The sequence below is a fragment of the Balaenoptera physalus genome (genome assembly GCF_965194825.1).
Source record: "Balaenoptera physalus genome assembly, chromosome: 13".
Taxonomy (NCBI): domain Eukaryota; kingdom Metazoa; phylum Chordata; class Mammalia; order Artiodactyla; family Balaenopteridae; genus Balaenoptera; species Balaenoptera physalus.
This window is the reverse complement of record NC_138892.1, coordinates 104,588,307-104,606,283: the sequence shown is the minus strand read 5'-3', so window position 1 is coordinate 104,606,283 and position 17,977 is coordinate 104,588,307. Positions and strand designations below refer to the sequence as shown.

The 17,977-nt window shown below is 45.8% G+C and overlaps 1 protein-coding gene and 1 long non-coding RNA gene across 8 annotated transcripts in view; both read right to left on the bottom strand.

Annotated features, from left to right (window-relative positions):
- The window catches only part of PARP11 (poly(ADP-ribose) polymerase family member 11), a 35,729-nt gene extending 35,472 nt beyond the window's left edge, over nt 1–257 (bottom strand). For 3 of the 7 annotated variants that reach the window (XM_082421127.1, XM_082421128.1, XM_082421126.1), the window contains exon 1: nt 49–255. Coding sequence is in view for 3 of the 7 variants with exons in the window: in XM_082421131.1 (XP_082277257.1) it covers nt 49–66 (18 nt within the window). In the remaining 4 variants the exon portion in view is untranslated. Of the gene's footprint in view, nt 1–48 lie in introns of all 7 variants that reach the window. The other 4 variants (XM_082421131.1, XM_082421130.1, XM_082421132.1 and 1 more) reach the window with 3 other exon arrangements.
- Nucleotides 258–7,530: 7,273 nt separating this feature from the next.
- Nucleotides 7,531–17,977, bottom strand: part of LOC309640969 — a 140,812-nt gene continuing 130,365 nt past the window's right edge. The window contains exons 7-10 of the long non-coding RNA XR_014252468.1: nt 16,993–17,516; nt 14,997–15,170; nt 14,551–14,718; nt 7,531–14,436 (exon numbers count right to left, since the gene is read on the bottom strand). This is a non-coding gene — a long non-coding RNA (uncharacterized lncRNA). The remainder of the gene's footprint in view (nt 14,437–14,550; nt 14,719–14,996; nt 15,171–16,992; nt 17,517–17,977) is intronic.

Genomic DNA, 17,977 nt, shown 5'->3' with positions numbered 1-17,977 from the left:
CCCGTCAACCCCGCCCATCGGTCCGCCCCGTCCCGCCCGGCTACTCACCGGATTCGCTTCCCACATAACGGTGGCGAAATCGAGCGGAGAGAGCCTGGCGGAAGGGGCTGGCCGCGGGGCCGGGGTGCTGGATTTTTCCCGAGGGCCCGGGGAGCGAAAGGACGGAGAGGCAACCTCCTCGCCAGCCTCCCCGTCATAAACCGGCGTCTTCGAACCCCCTCGAACCTCCCGACTTCCGGCCGAGGCCGGCCAACCAGCGCCAGCCCCGCCCCGCCCCGCCCCCGGAAGCTCCCCCCCGCCCCTGCCTCTCCCTTCCGGCCTCGGCGCGGAGTGGGCGGGGCCTGTGAGGGTCTGGGTCGTAATGCGGTTGTTAAAGGGCTACCAGTCCAGCCACCCTCCGGGGCTGCATCCCTTCTGCAAAGTCCCCTCCAAGTGATCCTCAAGCCTCGATATTTATTGATGACCTCCGATATTTATTGATCACCGTATAGGGAGTGTAGTGGCCAAGAGGCAGACAGGCCTGGGAATTAATAGCCTGTGGGACAAGCTTCCGACTCGGTTTCCTCGTGCTCAGAATGGAGGTGATAATAATAGTATCTAAGGGTGTGGTGTGATCATTGAAGGCACCTAGCATGGTGTTTGGTATACAGTAAGTGCCCAATGAGTGACGGTTATTTGCCAGACACTGACACTGTGCTAGGCTCTGCAATGAGCAAGAGCGACCCACATGCAGTCGTCATGGAGCTTAGAGTCTAGAGAAAAAAGTGAGAAGTAATTTAGATAAAATGAAAAGGTGCAGGATGGTCTACAGGTAGTATGGCAAGTACAGGGTTCTTTGAGAGGGTGCCTACCTAGGACAGGGTGTCTGCCGCCCCCCAGTCCAACCCCCCCACCAAGAAGTTTAAGCCAAAACTTCAAGGATGCCCTCCTATTGAAGTTACCTGAGCTACAAAAGGGGAAGAATCTTCCAGGCAAAGAAGTACCATCTACCCATAGGAAATGAAAAAGGAACAGTTTAAGCTCCTTCTGAATTTTTCTACACCTCCACACATTAAAATTTTTTTACTTGATCAAAGAATACCTACAGATTTTTTCACCTACTATGATATAGATATCCTTCATTCCAATATGTAGAGTAATTCTATTTCAAAGTAGTGGGGAAAGAAAGGATTATTCAAGAAGTGATACTGGGGCAACTGGCTTAGCATTTGGCAAAAATTAAAGAGGGAAAAAAAAAAAGGTAAAGTGAAGATCCCTATCCCAATCCATTTACCAGAATAAATTAGAGAGCGCAAATTTACACACTATTCTTTTATTTTTTTTAAAGATTTATTATTTATTTATTTATTTATTTTTGGCTGTGTTGGGTCTTAGTTGCTCACACACTATTCTTGAGTCTAGTTTGGCAATATGTAACAAAATCTGAAATTTCCATAATCTTTTATTAAACAATTCCATTTCTAGGAACTAATTTCAAGGAGGTAAATAGACAAATGTACACAATAATCTGTACAAGAATGTTTATTGCTATATATTTTGGAATAGTAAAAAATTGAAAATGACTTAACTATCACAATGGATTATTTCAAGTGTATATGTGTGTAACATGCGTACAAACTATGAAATGCTATGTGTATGTATCTTGCATCCTACCATGCTTAAAATGTCTTATTAGTTTTAATAGCTTGTCAGCCGATCTCTCTGCAATTTCTATGTTAACAATCACATCACTTACAAATAATGCAGTTTTCACTCTTCGTATTGCATTGGCCAAAATTTCAGAAAATTTTTGAAGAATCTTTGTTGCTGCACGGGTTTTCTCTTGTTGCGGTGAGCGGGGGCTACTCTTCATTGCGCGGGCTTCTCATTGCTGTGGCTTCTCTTCTTGCAGAGCACGGGCTCTAGCATGCGGGCTTCAGTAGTTGTGGCCACTAGGGCTCAGTAGTTGTGGCTCGTGGGCTCTAGAGCACAGGCTCAGTAGTTGTGGCACACAGGCTTAGTTGCTCCGCGGCATGTGGGATCTTCCCAGACCAGGGCTTGAACCCGTGTCCCCTGCATTGGCAGGCGGATTCTTAAACACTGCGCCACCAGGGAAGCCCCTGGATATTCTTTAAATACACTATCATCTTCAAAGAAATTTCTTTCTATTCCTAGTTCACTATAAGCTTTTAATTGGGAAAGGATGTTAAATTTATCAACTGTCTCTTGAGCTCTATCACTATATTCCTTTTTTATTCTGACTCATTAATATAATGAACTATACTAGTAGGTTTTCTAATGTTCAACCCATCCCTACCTTCTTGAAATAAACTCTGCTTAGTCACATATTCATTATTCTTTGAAAAAACTGCTGCATTCAATTTGTTAATCTTTTATTTAGGAATAAAATTTATTTATAAGTCATGAAATTGATCCATTGTTATCGGTGGGTTTTGGTGATTGTCTTTAAGTTTTGCAAAGTGAACAGTAGCAATTTAAATAATTTAGGAACTAGCTCTTCTTCGAAGGTGGACTGGATTTTTACAAAGCAAGTTTAACTGAAAAGATTAGGATGAAGTCCTTAACTTTTTGTGGGGTTGGAGCTATACTTCATTTCCTTGAAGCCTTCGGGTTGCCTGGGCTGGTGGTCAGAGAGGGAGATGGAGAGAACACAACTGACGTGGATATATCTCAGGTGGATATGTTTTTAAAATATACTGCCATATCCCTAATATGAAGAGAACACATTTCATAAACTGAAAAGGGCTGTGAAAAGTCTGGTAATGATCTTTATTCTTGTTATTCTGGATTTATGACCACTGTTAGAGAGCAAGTGTGGGAAGAGACCTCAGATCCTTTAGTCCAGGGGTCACAAGCAGAGCCAATGAGCTTTAGCCCACAAAGTATTTTAAAAGTTTTGATAAGTGCCCACCATTTTAAAACTGGGAAATTTCACATTAAATAATGTGTTTCTCCAGCTTCCCTTACACACTATCCTCCTGTGCCAACGACTGGTCATACTGACCCCTTTGGACTGGGAACAGGTTCTTAGCTTTACCTGAGTTACCAGACCTGTATCTCTTTTCCTCGTTTAAATTACCTTCCTGGGCCCCTTAGGTATTTGGGTTCATAACTGATGATAATCCACCTCTTATTTTGCTTAGGAAGTGGAATGAATCCAGGACTTTCTAGAATGTTCTCATAGGAAACAACGTCATGCACTTTCCCATAACTTTTTCCAGGGAGGGTTCAGACATGGGGCTCAGCCTCCCATGGTCTTCCAAGAGATGACTCTCTGTGACATGGTCTGGGGCTGGGACGGCTTCCCTCTGCATCATCGTTCCGGGCTAAGTGCCACAGCTGTAGAAACTATGCATCCTGACCACGGTCACTAGTTTTCTCAGGAAAGCCAGACAAATAGAAGACATTTCCCTTTATCTTTCATGTGTCCTATGTGTGTTCTGGGTGGTGATGTCTTAAACTCCGCTAAGCCCAGCCCAGGGATCCTGAGGGAGGGCAACCTCTCTCGCACCTGGTTGAGTTGATTAGATCTTGGAATGCTAGGAGAGCAGGGAGGAATTGCCCAAGGGGAAAGGAGGGGGCGGGGGGGGGGAAAGGAGCAGAGGAGACCTATCTTATGTCTGGAAAGCAAGAAAATAATCAGATGGAGAAAACAGGCAGATGAAGGAAGAGACTGGCAAGGTCAATTTGTGGGGTGGGGGTGGGGAATCAACCTCCCCTAAGACAACAGAAAGAGAAGAAAGAACCAAGTAACTGGTGAGATGCACGATATAGTATTATCTATTATTTGAATGTTATTTTCATAATTGTTTTTATTTTTAACGGCCACATGGACAGCCAGAAATGGAGGGGGCTAGCTAGGAATGTATATGGGGGACGGGCTGTTTTCGACAGAAAGGGGGAAGCAGGAGACGGGAAGAGGCACAGGGAGAGATGAGGGGCCGCGAGAGGGTCCAGGAGTGAGGGAGAAAAAGCTGCATTTGTGCCCATCGGCCCTGAATATAAAGACCCAGCCTCAGTCTGAAAAAGAGCCAACAGTGAGGCAGCGCCAGAATCAGCCCTGCTGCTGGGGTCTGACAGTTAACAACTCCAGCAGGAACTAAGAGGTGAAATAAGCAGATGAAACATTTGCTGAAGCCGAGATAAGCATCCCTGGGTAGGAATTTTTTTTCAAAAAATCAGAATGAATCCTGTAAATCTTCCTAATTAGGAAACAGGACAAGGAATTAAATTCAACTGAAAAAAAAAATGAAGTGCTAAATAATTCACTCACACTGAACGGAGAGGCTCTCTTGCAAATACCACTGATGATTAGTTTTTGCTGCTGGGGGGGGTGGGCAGGGGGGAAAGATGTAGGCACAGTGATAGACATCAGCATGCAGCTCACAGCAGCAGTCAAAAGCAGCAGCTGAGATGTGTGGCCATCCTAATTAGAGGATGGAGAATTCTGAAAAGGCTCTTGGGCTGTGACATTCCTGGCTGGGGCTTTCCTTCCAGGAATGCCACTTTAGGGTTTTGGTCATCGCATTGTCAAAAAGGACTTAATAGGAATGATCTGGAAAGAGAGAACAGAAACGACTTAGCGTGTGAGAAGCTTCAAGGTGAAAAGCAGAAAGCAGGAAAGCACGTCAATAAGATATCATTTTTAAAATTAGGAGAGAGGGAGGCAAGCACAAGCCTTGAGTGGTGGAAAGGGCGGCTGGAGGGGGGGACTTTCGCCATTTCCTAAGAGTCACATCCAGGGAGGTCAGGAAACCACAGCAGATTATCAGAGTTGCTCTTCAGTTCTTCATTCAGCAACTATTTAGCAAGCTCCCTCAATGTTCCAGGCACTGTCCCTAGCTTCCTAGGCTATATCAGTGAACAAAATAGAGGGAAATCCCTACCCTTGTGGAATTTACGTGCTGGGGAAGGTGAGGTGGGGCAGGCTTGGGGCTTGGGTGTTGGGGGGATGGACACAGAAAACGTGATGTAATAAATAAGCACATTGTATAGAATGCTGTAAGGTGATAAGAGCTATAGAGAAAACATAGATACGGGTAAGGGATGTTGAGAGTATTCAAGATGGTCCTCATTGAGAAGCTAAGATTTGAGGAAGTAAGGGAGCAAGCTGAGTGATATCTGGGCAAAGGGGATTCCATGCAGAGGGAACAGCTGGCCAGAGTTCCTGAGACAGAGAGAGAGAGAGAGAGAGAGAGAGCGAGAGAGAGAGAGAGCGAGAGAGAGAGAGAGAGAGAGAGAGAGAGCGCGCGCGCGCACACGAGTGTATATGCGTGTGTGTGTGCGTGTGTTTGAGGAGAAGGTGTGCAGATGGAACAGGGCCTGGTATAACACGAAGTGAGGGCCTGACACTGTTATAAGCTCTTTATGTAATTAGCAAATAGAATTCTCACAGCGACCCTGTCAAGTAGGTACTCTCTTTAACCCCTTCTACCTGAAAAGAAACTGAGGCACAGAGATATTATTTAACCTGTCCAAAAACAAGAATCTGAACCTCGGTGCCTGGCTTCAGGACCTGTGCTCCTGCTCACTACTCTGTGTGGTTTCCAGACATCCACTTCTACCACCAGCCCCGATCACCCAATCGCAACTGGAATTCAAGTACTCCACTAGGACAAATTGATGTTCTTTTTTAAAAAAAGCAGTGTCGTTCCCTGCTTTATCACCTACAACCCTCTCCCTGGCCCTTTGCTCCCTTCTCTACCAACACTAGAACTGCCTCTCCTGCAAGTTCATCCCTGCAGTCCATTGCTTCTGCCCAGAAAATTAAATAACTCTCTATGGATAGAGCTTCCGTTCAGCTTGGGAGGGGGAGTTGGGGAGCAGTGAAGGGGTGCTTCTGTGGATTAAGAATGCCCTACAGATCTTGAGGAGGCAGGGTGGAGCACACATTGCATTTAAGAACTGGATCTCGCCTTTCCTTCTACTCCATCAGGCGCTGTGTGGGGCTGTGTGTGTGTAGCTGTTCACTCAAGACAAAGCACCTTTATACCAAAAACCACTGAATTATGCAATTTAAATGGAGGAATTGTATGGTATGTGGGTTATAGCTCAATAAGGCTGTTAAAACAATCAATTTTTTTTAAAAGATAGGATCTTGGCTTTCCCCTCCCTGGTTTACCCTCCTCCTGACCTCTATCCTCAGGGACCCAGAACCACACTCAGAAAGATGTTCACGGTTCCTCAGCCCCAAGCACAAAAGTTGCAACTTTGTTTTGACTCTGAGGGTTACAGCTTTATGCCAAGGAAGACAAACGACTCTTTCCCATTATAACTTCAGTATCAATTTTCCTTACGAGAAAAAATAATTCTAACATTTTAATGTTAAAACAAACACGTACATATTATGGAGTAGAAGGCAATATTCACGTACATGAGGGTTTGGAGCAGTTTCTTGCTCGTGGTTAGCTGCTCCCAGCTGGGGGTGGGGAGGCGCCCTGCCTCTCTGCCACTATGGGATGTGCCATGTTAATGTCTAGGACAGTCAGGAGATTCAGGGGCTGATCCAAGTTCTGGTTCTGATGCGCTGAATGGTGTTAAGCAAGTCACATCCCTTTTGGGGCCTCTGTTTCTCATCTGATGAGATAAGTGGACCAGGTAATCTCCAAGGTGGCTGCCAGCTCTCGCAGCCCATGATTTGATGCCATAAGGAGATGCTGGGGTCAGATATGTCAGGCAAAGATACAGGAAGCAAAAGATACACTCTGTGCCTTTGAGGAACTTTTCATTTACTGGAGGAGACTAAAAAGAGAGCCACATGTAAGACTTGACAAAGATATAAGATAAACCATGTAAAGAATGCAAGAGACAGGAAGTAGCTGAGAATCAGTTGTGATCAGATCTCTGGTCCAGTTCACCTTGCTTTGACTCACCTGTGCACCTAAAGCAACAAGGAGGCTCTTACCCTGCCGAGTCCTGGATCTCATGGGCTGGGTACCCCTAATACAAAGGCACACCTTATCGATCTTGTGGATGGCCTCAAATCACCAAATAAGAAACTCTCAGAGGAGAAAAGCATCATCCAATCCAAACACCTCCATCTCCATTTAGCATTTGGGAGGATGCTTGTCTTGTGCTTATAATAATTTGATAGAATATCCTCAACGTTATCCTCGATCCTGAATAATCCTGAAACAAGAACAGGAATGCACATAGTATCCTTCTCTTCAAAGCCCAGTGGGTTAAATAAGAAATGGTTTAAGACAAGTCTTGTCATTGGCATAGACTTGAACAATATCTGCCCAGCAACCACTTCTCAAAAATCAGTGCCCTAAAAAAAAATTAAGTTCTTACACCACTTTGTAGGATATTTGTGCATTTTCCTATCTAGTTCCATTTACTCTCTGGGGCTGTTTCTGAACATCTCTGCAAGTCTCCGGTCACAAGCCTTTGCATCAAGTCTTAACCTGCCCTGAGTTCTCAAAAAATTGAAATGAAAAGGAAATAGACGAGAAAAATCACTATGATCTCTCCCATTCAATTTGTTCATTTTCATTCTTCCTGGGAGCTCTGGCCTCCTGGATTAATACTCACTCTGGAGACTAGACTAAAAATTGATATCTCTGGGTGTGATCTTGGGGAAGGCCTGCCTGGATGATACACGGGTATTAAACATTTGGCCCCAAGAGGTTTCTTCCAATCCAAATATTCTGGGGTCCAGAAAAGAATGGTGGTCCCTCATAGATTATTCAAAATTGGGTTGTTACTCCCAGGCTGGAAAAATGCGCTCATTGCATCACTAGATGGCGCTGGCAGACAGGCAAGAATGGCTCTGATGTTAAAATGTGAGCACAAACTTTCTAATAAACCAGAGAATTCCTTTGTTTCTGGATGACCAAGATCAGCTTTTGTCAAGCACATGTCAGAATAGCTTTCTGGAATAGCGATAATCTAACTGTACTGTTTTACCCTAAATCAGCAAAATGGTCAGGACTGAATGAAAGCAGTATAATATACTTCTGGGTAAAAGTATTAGTAAAGAACTATAAATCTCTTAACTAAGTAGGGTCCAAAAACAGAGTTGGTGATAAGGTTGACATTCTTATTCTGATACGGATGGGTCTTTGCCAGTGAGATGATGCGGACCTGAATTCGGGTAGCCCCAAATGAACTTAGGAATTAAAGTAGGAACTCTCCTACTTCCCAAGAAACCATATTGTTTTAACAAATCTGGATCTGTGTGAGGATTATCTGATGGGTCAGTTGATGAATAATTCACTATTTGAACTCTAACGACTAACCAAGTTCCGATAAGTGAACATCTAAGCGGGGTCGGGATTTTGGATTTGGAGGGAAGCATATGTGGCCTCTGCCTCCCTCTCAGCTCCCACGGTAACCACTTCCACATTAACGAGGGCTCGTCCAGTCTGTTTAAACTCTCATGGTAATTGCAAACTGACCACTGTCTTATATTTCCAGAGAGTTCCAACAGTTAGAAAGTTCGTCCTCAGATTGCGCCAAAGCCTGGCCCTTCATAACTTCTACTCATGGATCCCGTTCTGCCGTTTTTTTATATGACTGCTCCTTGAATATGTGATGATTTCGGCCTTCTCAGCCTAAAATAGTATCAGTTTCTTCAACCATTTTTCATATAACATAGTTTCTGCATCTTTCTTGGTTACTTTTCTCTGATTTATCTTCAAATATGTTTTGATCCCATAGCCAGCAGGCCCCTTAGTTGCCTTGATTTAAACACTATGTATCAATAAATGCAGCCAAAATTTGGTTAACTCTCTTCACTGTTTTTTCGATGGAGCCTGTGGGCAACTAAAACCCCCAGGTCATTCCCATGGGTGTGGTAGGTCAGATCGGCCCAATCCTTGGATATGCAATTGATTTTTAGAATTAAAATGCAGGTGTTAAGCTCTGTGATACGATGTGGATTTAAGCTCATAGCTGTGGTCTGTCAAAATTACACACGATCATTTCATTCCGACTCTGGTGCCAGACAAACCTGGATTCAAAATTTTGTTCCTCCCCTCCTGAGCTGTGTCATCTTAAGCAAACGATTCATCTCAAATCATCAATTTCCTCATCTCTAAAATAGAGATAACATTCCTACCTGCCTCCCAGGGTGGTACGATTTAAGTGTGATAATTCTGTGGGAAAAGTATGTTTAACATAATTCACAGAACACAGCAAGTGTCCTTCATATTCGCTGTTCCTCCTTGCCCATGTCATGTGAAAATCTGATAAGTATCCCCTGTAAGACAAAAAATACTCTCAGGGAAGAGTAAAGAGAGACTTCCATGGCTCACCACCATAGCGCCCTTTCAGGCTGATATACACACTAATCAGCAGTCTTTAGGTGCAAGTCTTACGCCAGCCATGGCTGTTCCCACTGGCTGTGAGCCAGTTCACGTCTTAGCCACAAGGAGATTATGATGGATCTTGTCAAGCGCCGTGCTGAAAGCAAGTATGGTTTTGACGCCACTGCTTTCTACTAGTCCAACATCCCCATCAAAAAAAGGAATAAATGAAGACGTGTTTTGTTTTCTGAGATTTCGGGTTGGCTCTGAGCGATCTCTGCTTTTCTAAAGACTTACAAAGAGTCTACTTAATAATCTGCTCAGTTGATGGGTTAAAGTGGTCAAATTGTGGGTTATTTCCCCCCTTCGTTTCTATCATTATAATAATGGTTGTGGAGTAAATAGCTTTTTAAAATTCTGTTCTAGAATATTCTGCCAGGGATAATTGTCAAGCTGACTGGCTTATCGTTTTTATAATGTGCCCCTTTCCCCCTTTTTTGAGAATGGGGACAACTTTGTTCTTCTCTTGTCTGTTAACAGTTCTGCTATTCTCCATGCTTTTTCAAACATTATTGACAAGGGTTCTGGGAGTTCTTTGAGCAACCTGGGATGTGATTTGTCTAAGTCTGGAGATTTGAATTTATTAAGGGGGCAGGGGCGGGGAAAAAACACCACACTAGTTTCTAGCTCTGGCTTTTCCCTTTATCCGCTGAGTGCACGCGGGCAGGTTTTGATTTTATTTCAGCTGTAATTTCCCCATCTGGGAAATAGGCATTTGGACCAGATGAAGTTGAAGGCCCCTTCAAGGTCTGATGGTCTCTGCTCTATGTCTCGAGCCAGCTAACATTTTCTAACTAACTGTTCTCATTTATCTTGGCTTTCAGTGTCCTCTCAGTAAAATTGTTCTACCTTTTATTTTTAATTGAAGTATAGTTGATTTACAATGTCGTGTTAGTTTCAGGTGTACAGCACAGTGATTCAGAGATATATATACGTGTGTATATATATGTATATACGTATATATATTTTCAGATTCTTTTCCCTTATAGGTTATTACAAAATATTGAGTATAGTTCCCTGTGCTGTAAGTAGGTCCTCCTTTTTTTGTTTTGAGGATACATTTTGGTTTAGAATCCAAACACCTCAGTGTGCCACTCAGAGCTGACATACCCGGCCTGACATTTCATCCCACCCATGTTCCGCGGGTACCAGCCTTCTCTCCATTCAGGTGGGCGTGTCCACTTTTCTGTGTGTGTGTGCTCCTCCCCATCCTTTTGCTAAGGTCACTTCCCCAAGGTGGACTATTATTCCCAGCCACCTCGCTCAGTCAGATTCTACTCCTCCTTTAAGACCCAGTTCCCATTACCAATTCCCTTGGGAAGTGTTTCCGCACCACTCCCAGCCCCAGGCTCTCCTTCCTCTAAATTTCTGATGCACTCAGCGCAAATCATCTGGCCCTTCCTCATGACAATCCTTGTGGCATCTGGGTGTGGGTGTGTTGTTGAATTCTACAGTTGTTGATTTACCCTTGTTGAGCAATGCCCGGGGTGCTCAATAAACCCTCGTGGATGTTGAATGAATTCCAGGCCATTATCATCGCCAACAAACACAAGAAAGAATGCTCAACATCACTAATCATTAGAGAAATGCAAATCAAAACTACAATGAGATATCATCTCACACTGGTCAGAATGGCCATCATCAAAAAATCTACAAACAGTAAATGCTGGAGAGGGTGTGGAGAAAAGGGAACCCTCTTGCACTGTTGGTGGGAATGTAAATTGATACAGCCACTATGGAGAACAGTATGGAGGTTCCTTAAAAGACTAAAAATAGAACTACCATATGACCCAGCAATCCCACTACTGGGCATACACCCTGAGAAAACCATAATTCAAAAAGAGTCATGTACCACAATGTTCACTGCAGATCTACTTACAATAGCCAGGACATGGAAGCAACCTAAGTGTCCATCGACAGATGAATGGATCAAGAAGATGTGGCACATATATACAATGGAATATTACTCAGCCATAAAAAGAAACGAAATTGAGTTATTTGTAGTGAGGTGGATGGACCTAGAGTCTGTCAAACAGAGTGAAGTAAGTCAGAAACAAATACCGTATGCTAACACATATATATGGAATCCAAAAAAAAAAAAAAAAAAGGTTATGAAGAACCTAGGGGCAGGACAGGAATAAAGACGCAGACATAGAGAATGGACCTGAGGACACGGGGAGGGGGAAGGGTAAGATGGGACGAAGTGAGAGAGTGGCATATACTACCAAATGTAAAATAGATAGCTAGTGGGAAGCAGTTGCATAGCACAGCAGGATCAGCTCGGTGCTTTGTGACCACCTAGAGGGGTGGGATAGGGAGGGTGGGAGGGAGATGCAAGAGGGAGGAGATATGGGATATCTGATTCACTTTGTTATAAAGCAGAAACTAACACACCATTGTAAAGCAATTACACTCCAATAAAGATGTTAAAAAAAATTTAAAAAATTTTAAAAACCAAAAAAAAAAAAAACCTGTATGCTGTAAAAAAAAAAAAAAAAAAAGAACATCGAGGTAATTCCCTAACACAGGGAAGTGCCTTTTTCATCTTAGGAGTCAAGGAAAGGTGAGCTCCAGTAGTTGAACTCTTGACCTCTTGATACATTTCAAGACAAAAAAGGGATTCTAGTACACAGTTGATAATGAAGCCCAAACTGGCTCACTTTCTTCCGGAAGCCAGTGCAGATTAGGGATTGGAGAAAAATTGCTGAATGCACAAAATTACTAATTGGTTCAGGATGGAGCCTGACTCATTGGTGCCTATGCTGGTCCAACCTTTCCTATACCTAAAGCTTTGGGTCGGAGGCCAGGGTTATACTTACCTAATAAATAGTATAGTTACATTTCTTAGTTAAGGGAGAACTACTTCTGTGTGTCCTACATCAGCACCAGGTGTACATCCCAGCAGACGTGGATTGTGCAAAGACATTAGCACATGGAAAGGCAGGACGGGCTCTCCCCCGCACCCCATTTGTGAGACACTTGTCCGTAGTAAGTTGTAAACTGTAGTGAGTAATCTTAACAGAACACTTCAGGATCACACCACTGTCATAAAAGTACTAGAGTTGTGAGGAAAGACTTGTGATGAGATTGTAACAAAGGAAAAGTAAAGTCTTTCCAAAAATAAGCTACTCACATGCTCAGGAAGCATGTCAGAAACACATGCACTGGGCATTCCCCAGGGACCAGACCCTGCTGCAGACATGGCGTTAGGGATGCGGAGATACAGAAAAGACTCAGAGACTTTGCTTACAAGAAGTTCACAGTCTTGGGGGAGAGGCTGCCAAACAAACTGTGATATGAGGAGAGCTGTGACGGTGATTAGTGAGGCTACAGCCCAGAACTTAGGAGGAAGTGAACATCTCTCTTCCTGTGGGGACTGCCCTGGGCCATACTAGCAAACACCTTCTCCCCGCTTCTGAGACCTCCCCACACGGGGCAGAAGAGCCTCTCTCACTTCCCTGGGGTCACTACCTCTGCCTTAGGGGGGAGTCTTCCATCTCCAGGGGAAGTCAGGGACGGAGAGGCCCGCATCGCTTACTGCTATAATGAAGCTGCAAACGAACAAGTCACTCCCAGCTTGTAAAGCAGTGTTTGTACAGCGCTTTCATTGCCCTGGTTGGGGGTGATAAACGCAAATTTCCCAGGCAAAGAGAAGTGAAACCGGTGCTTAGTAAGCTCGTAATAGATGGCAGTGTTTATAACTGTTAAACATAATGATAACACTGGAACTCCTTCCAGGAAAGCAAAAGTAAAAGTGTGTGAAGGAACAGCCCGGCCACATGTGTTGCTGGACGGGTCGCCAGGCGTGGGAACATAAACTCCTGCACCCTGGCTCCCTTTCATGTAACAATCATCCAGAAATTACACCACCTAAAGCCACAGCACCTCCTGTTCCCAAACCTTGTCACTAGGCGCTAAGGAAGTACTTTCCCTGGGAAATCCTACGCCTGGGAAGCCAGCCTTATCCCTCCCGTGCCTGAACCCCTGACCCTCATCCCCCCAGCTTTCCAGGTTGCAAATTCCAGGCAGCCCATTGCCAGGATCCCGGCCGTCCCACAGTCTTTCCCCTTCCCTTCCAGCTTGGTCTCTGATACTTCCCACTCCCCTGCTGGATCTTTCAAGGGAGGAGGGTAAGATCAGCCCCTCCTTCTTCCTGAGCAAGTGAAGGGCAAGGTCAGGCTTCCAGGGGCCCCGGGACAGGACCGGGCTGCTTTGCGAGCCCCTGAGCATCTGCACAGCCGGCCTCCCACCAGCAGGAGGCTCCGTTCCCGCCTCTTTCCACCCCCAGAGGCTCTCCTGAGACAGGAATGGAGGTAGTCCAGGTCCTCTTGGAACCAGGGCCTCACTAGTGCAGGATGAGAAGGGATGGGTTGCAGGATTTCCTCCCACCGGGAAGCCCCTCATCACCACGGTGGTGAACAAATGCTCATTAAACCCCATCAGGGGATCCCAATGATGTAGAAACATGCATTCAGGGGAGCAGATGGGGCATGGGGCCCTGGCTCTGCCCTGTACCAGCTCTTGGTCTTGGGCCGGTGAATGTCTCTGAGCCTCCTTTTCCGCATTTATAAAATAGGGACAGTAATTATGTACCTCATCAATTTGTTCTGAAGATTAAATCTGATCACGCACATCAAGCACGGGGCCCAGGATTGGCATATTTCACGTACTATGGGCAATATCTGTTTTATTACGTGAAAATGGCTGTTCCCTTAAGTGGAGAGGTGATCTTTCTTAAACTTTATTTTCTGCACTTTAATGTACTGATGAATATATTAATCAATGCATAAAAAAATAAGTACATGTATCTTTAAAATATAAGAAAAACAGAAGTTCTTTCCCAGAGTAAAAATTTTCACTGGTGCGTTAGCTCTAAAAGGCTTAATAAGACCTTCTCTAAGAGCGTAAGAGGAGTACATAGCAGGAGGGGGTCATGAAGCTGTCCTGTTCTACTGTGTCTGAAGGTTTTGGCTGTGCGTGTCCATGAAGGCCTTCGTAACGTGGTTCTAGGAGGATGCTTTAGGACCCAAAGCACAATGTGTTATTATTTCCCAAATGATGCAGGGTCCAGCCCTGAAGTCACCATCTGCAAGAGGAAACTGTCGGACTTCTCACGTTGAATAGAGCTCTGTTAGAACGCACCCCCGCCCAGAGACACACGTTTGCATCCAGACTTAGAGACAAGTGGGGAAAGTAAGTCAAAAAGAGAATGAGGAAAGCAACACAAGACCGATACCTATACCTTCTGCTTCACGCTGTCTCGTGCGAGCCGTGGAGGCTCCCACCCAGACAGATCCGGGAGATGTTAGGACACCGTGCATCTCCTTTTCCCGTGTCCTTGTTGTGCACCATCTTGCCGGGAGGCTCTGGGACAAGTGAAGGGTCTGGACACGTCCTGCAGCTGCCGGATCTGCTGGGAGGAAGCCCAGACAGAAACACCCCGGGCCGCGTGTGGGCGTGGTGACCGCTGTCTCCACCATCTCGCCCTCTCCAAGGGTCCCTTTCCTGATGCCATCCTCCCACTCCCTTAAAATGTCTTGCTAGGTCCTTGGAGGCACCGTATGGCTTTTCCTCTGTTTGCTCATTTGGTAGGGACACCACTTCAACACGTGGAACCTCCCACCCACCTGCTGGCTCCACTTTGCCCTTTAATCACATCTTAAGCCCCCGCGACTGGCATCTGCCCACCTTCCTCTACTGCAGCTCTTCCCTCGAAAGCCGGGGGCCTTCTTCTTCTCAATCTGGAGACTTTCTAAGCCACCATCCCCTTCTGCGTGGCCTCCTGAGGCTGGTGGCCCAGCTGGCGGCTCCCTCCTTCAAGCGATGCTCTCCACTCCTTTGCAGGCTCCGTTGTCTCCACTTCTTCAGGCAAGAAAGCAGGTTTGAACCGACAAAGCAAGGCTCTTTGCTTCCTCTTCCACCCCAGTACGTGCGCACACACACAGACACAGACACACACACACACACACACGGCTCCCTGAGTGGGGGGTTCCTGCAAGGCGCCCCCTTGGCCCGGGCTCCTCTCTCTGCTCCCCTCTTTCTCAGAGGGTTCACCCCGTCCCAGGTTTTCAGGCTCTGATGGAAGCTTCCACAGTCTTCATTTCTTTGTGACTCCCAGCTCTCCTGTGTCTCATGGTTTAAAGGTCTGTTCTCTAGATTCAGTTACTGGAACTAAAGACGTCTCCCCTTACCAACCTCTCCGTGGGCCTTTGGTCCTGGCTCCTGAGTGGTCCCCTCCCTGCAGGCCCCATGTTCAGCCCGGTGACCAGCCTGGCTATAGAAGCTCCAGTCACCCCGTGTACCAGCCTGTCTGTCTCTGCCTTTATACCATCCCCGCGGATGGGCTGGCCTGCTCCCCACGTGTGTGTGGGATCGCAGCCCTCAAATCCACTCACTGGCCCAGCAGTTCTCCCCTCCCCCCCACCCCAGGCTCCACTGGATCTGCCTCACGAGCGTTCAGACCTGCTCCCGCCTTAGAAACACACACACACAGGAAACCCCCTCTAACCCCACTTTCTCCTCCACCATGTCCCGCTCGCTTCTCTCCTTCCCTTCGCGGCAAAACTCCTTGAAATGGTTTTCATACTCACACTCTCCAGTCTTCCCTCCGCCGTTCTCTCTGTTGAACTCATTCTATCTAGGATTTCATGGCCCCGCCCACCGTCCAGGTCCCTCCCACACATCCCACCACTGCCGAAGCTGTCCTTACCCAGATCACAGTGACCCGTCCGCCACAGAGCGGAGGGCCACTCCCAGGCCTCCTCACCCGGGGCCCCGGGGCAGCGTCTGACAGAGCTGGTCACCCCATTCTTCCTTAACGTACTTTCCTCTTCGGATCGTCAGTCTTGCTTCCTGGACACCCCTTTTCTGTCTCCTTTGCTGACTCTAGCATCTTTCCTGCTTCTCAATCTCAGAACGCCCAAGGCCCAGTCCCCGGTCCTCTCCCCTTTCCTAAGTACTCCCTCTTCCTTCGTGAGCTCATCCAGTCGATGGTCTTAAATATAATCAATACGCTTGTGATACCCTCATTTATAATCACGCATGTACATGCAAATTTCCTATTCACGGTCTCTACTTCACTGTTTAATGGGCATCTGAATATACCGCAAACTAACTCCTGGTCTTGCTTACCAAAGCCTGCTCTTCCCACCACGTTCCCTAACTCAGTGAATGGCCTCCTTCTGGTTGCTCAGGGGAGAATCTTAGAGTTTCTTTCTTCTTTCTTTCTTTTCTTTTTTCTCTTTCTTTTTCTTTCCTTTCTTTCTTTCCTTTCTTCCTTTCTTTCCCTTTTCTTTCTTCCTTCCTTCCTTCTCTTCCTTCCTTCCTCTTTCTCTCTCTTCCTTCTTCTTTCTTTCCTTTCTTTCTCCCTCCTTCCTTCCTTCCCTCCCTCCCTTCCTCCCTGTTCCTCTCCCCGCCCCCATACTCTACTTTAATTCTTCTGCAAATCCTACTCTCTTTACCTTCAAAATATGTACACACTATAACCACATCTCACCTCTTCCAAGGCTGCTCCCTAGACCATCCACTGTGTAATAGCCTCCTAACCGGACTCCCTGCTTCTACTGTGTTGCCTACACTATTCTCAGCAGAGCTCTCAGAGTGATCCCGTTAAAATGTAAGTCTGATCATGTCACCTCCCTGCCTCCCAGGACAATCAGAGCAAACATCGAGTGTTGACACTGACCTGCAAGCCCCTCCATGGCCTGGGGCCTCGTGGCCCATCCACCCCTTTTCCAATCACTCTCTCCCTTGACTGCTCCTCTCCAGCTACCCGGGCTCCGCTCCACCTCAAACACACGCTGGCCCTGGTCCCACTTCCAGGTCTGCACGGGGTTCTCCCCAGATACCTACAGGGCTTGCTTCCTGACTCCCTTCAAGGTCTCTATCCAAATATCATCTTCCTGGTGGAGAGGCTCCAATTACAGGCAGACCTCATTGTATTATGCTTTGCTTTATCGCTCTTCACAGATACTGCATTTTTCACAAATTGAAGGTTGGTGGCAACGCTGCGGCAACCAAGTCTGTCGGCACCATTCTCCCGACAGCATTTGCTCACTTCATGTCTCCGTGCCACATCTGGGTAATTCTCGTAGTATTTCAAACTTTATCATTATTATATTTGTGGTGGTTGACCTGTGATCCATGATCTTCGAGGTTACCATTGCAAGAAGAATGCAACTTGCCGAAGGCTCAGATGATGGTTAGCACCTTTTAGGAATAAAGTATTTTTTAATGAATGTCTGTACCTTGTTTTTCTAGACATAATGTTATTGCACACTTAATCGTCTACAATATAGTGTGAACAGAACTTTTCTATGCACTGGGACACCAAAAACTTCATGGGACTTGCTTTATTGCGATCCTCACTTTATTGCTGTGGTCTGGAACTGAACCCGCCATTAATTCTGAGCTCGGACTACACTCTATTTAAATATCCCCCTTGGCAGTCTCAAAGCTCCCTAACTCCCTTCCCCTGCTTGAGTTTTTCCACAGCCTTATCATCAACTGACATTATACATATTTCCTTTTTAGTCTTGTTTGTTTGGTTGTTTATGGTCTGTCTTTCCCTATAAAAAAGTAAGCTCCATGATGGCAGGAATTTCTGTCTGTCTCATTCACTTCTGAATCTTCATGGCCTAAAATGTGTCTGACATGTAGTGGACACATAA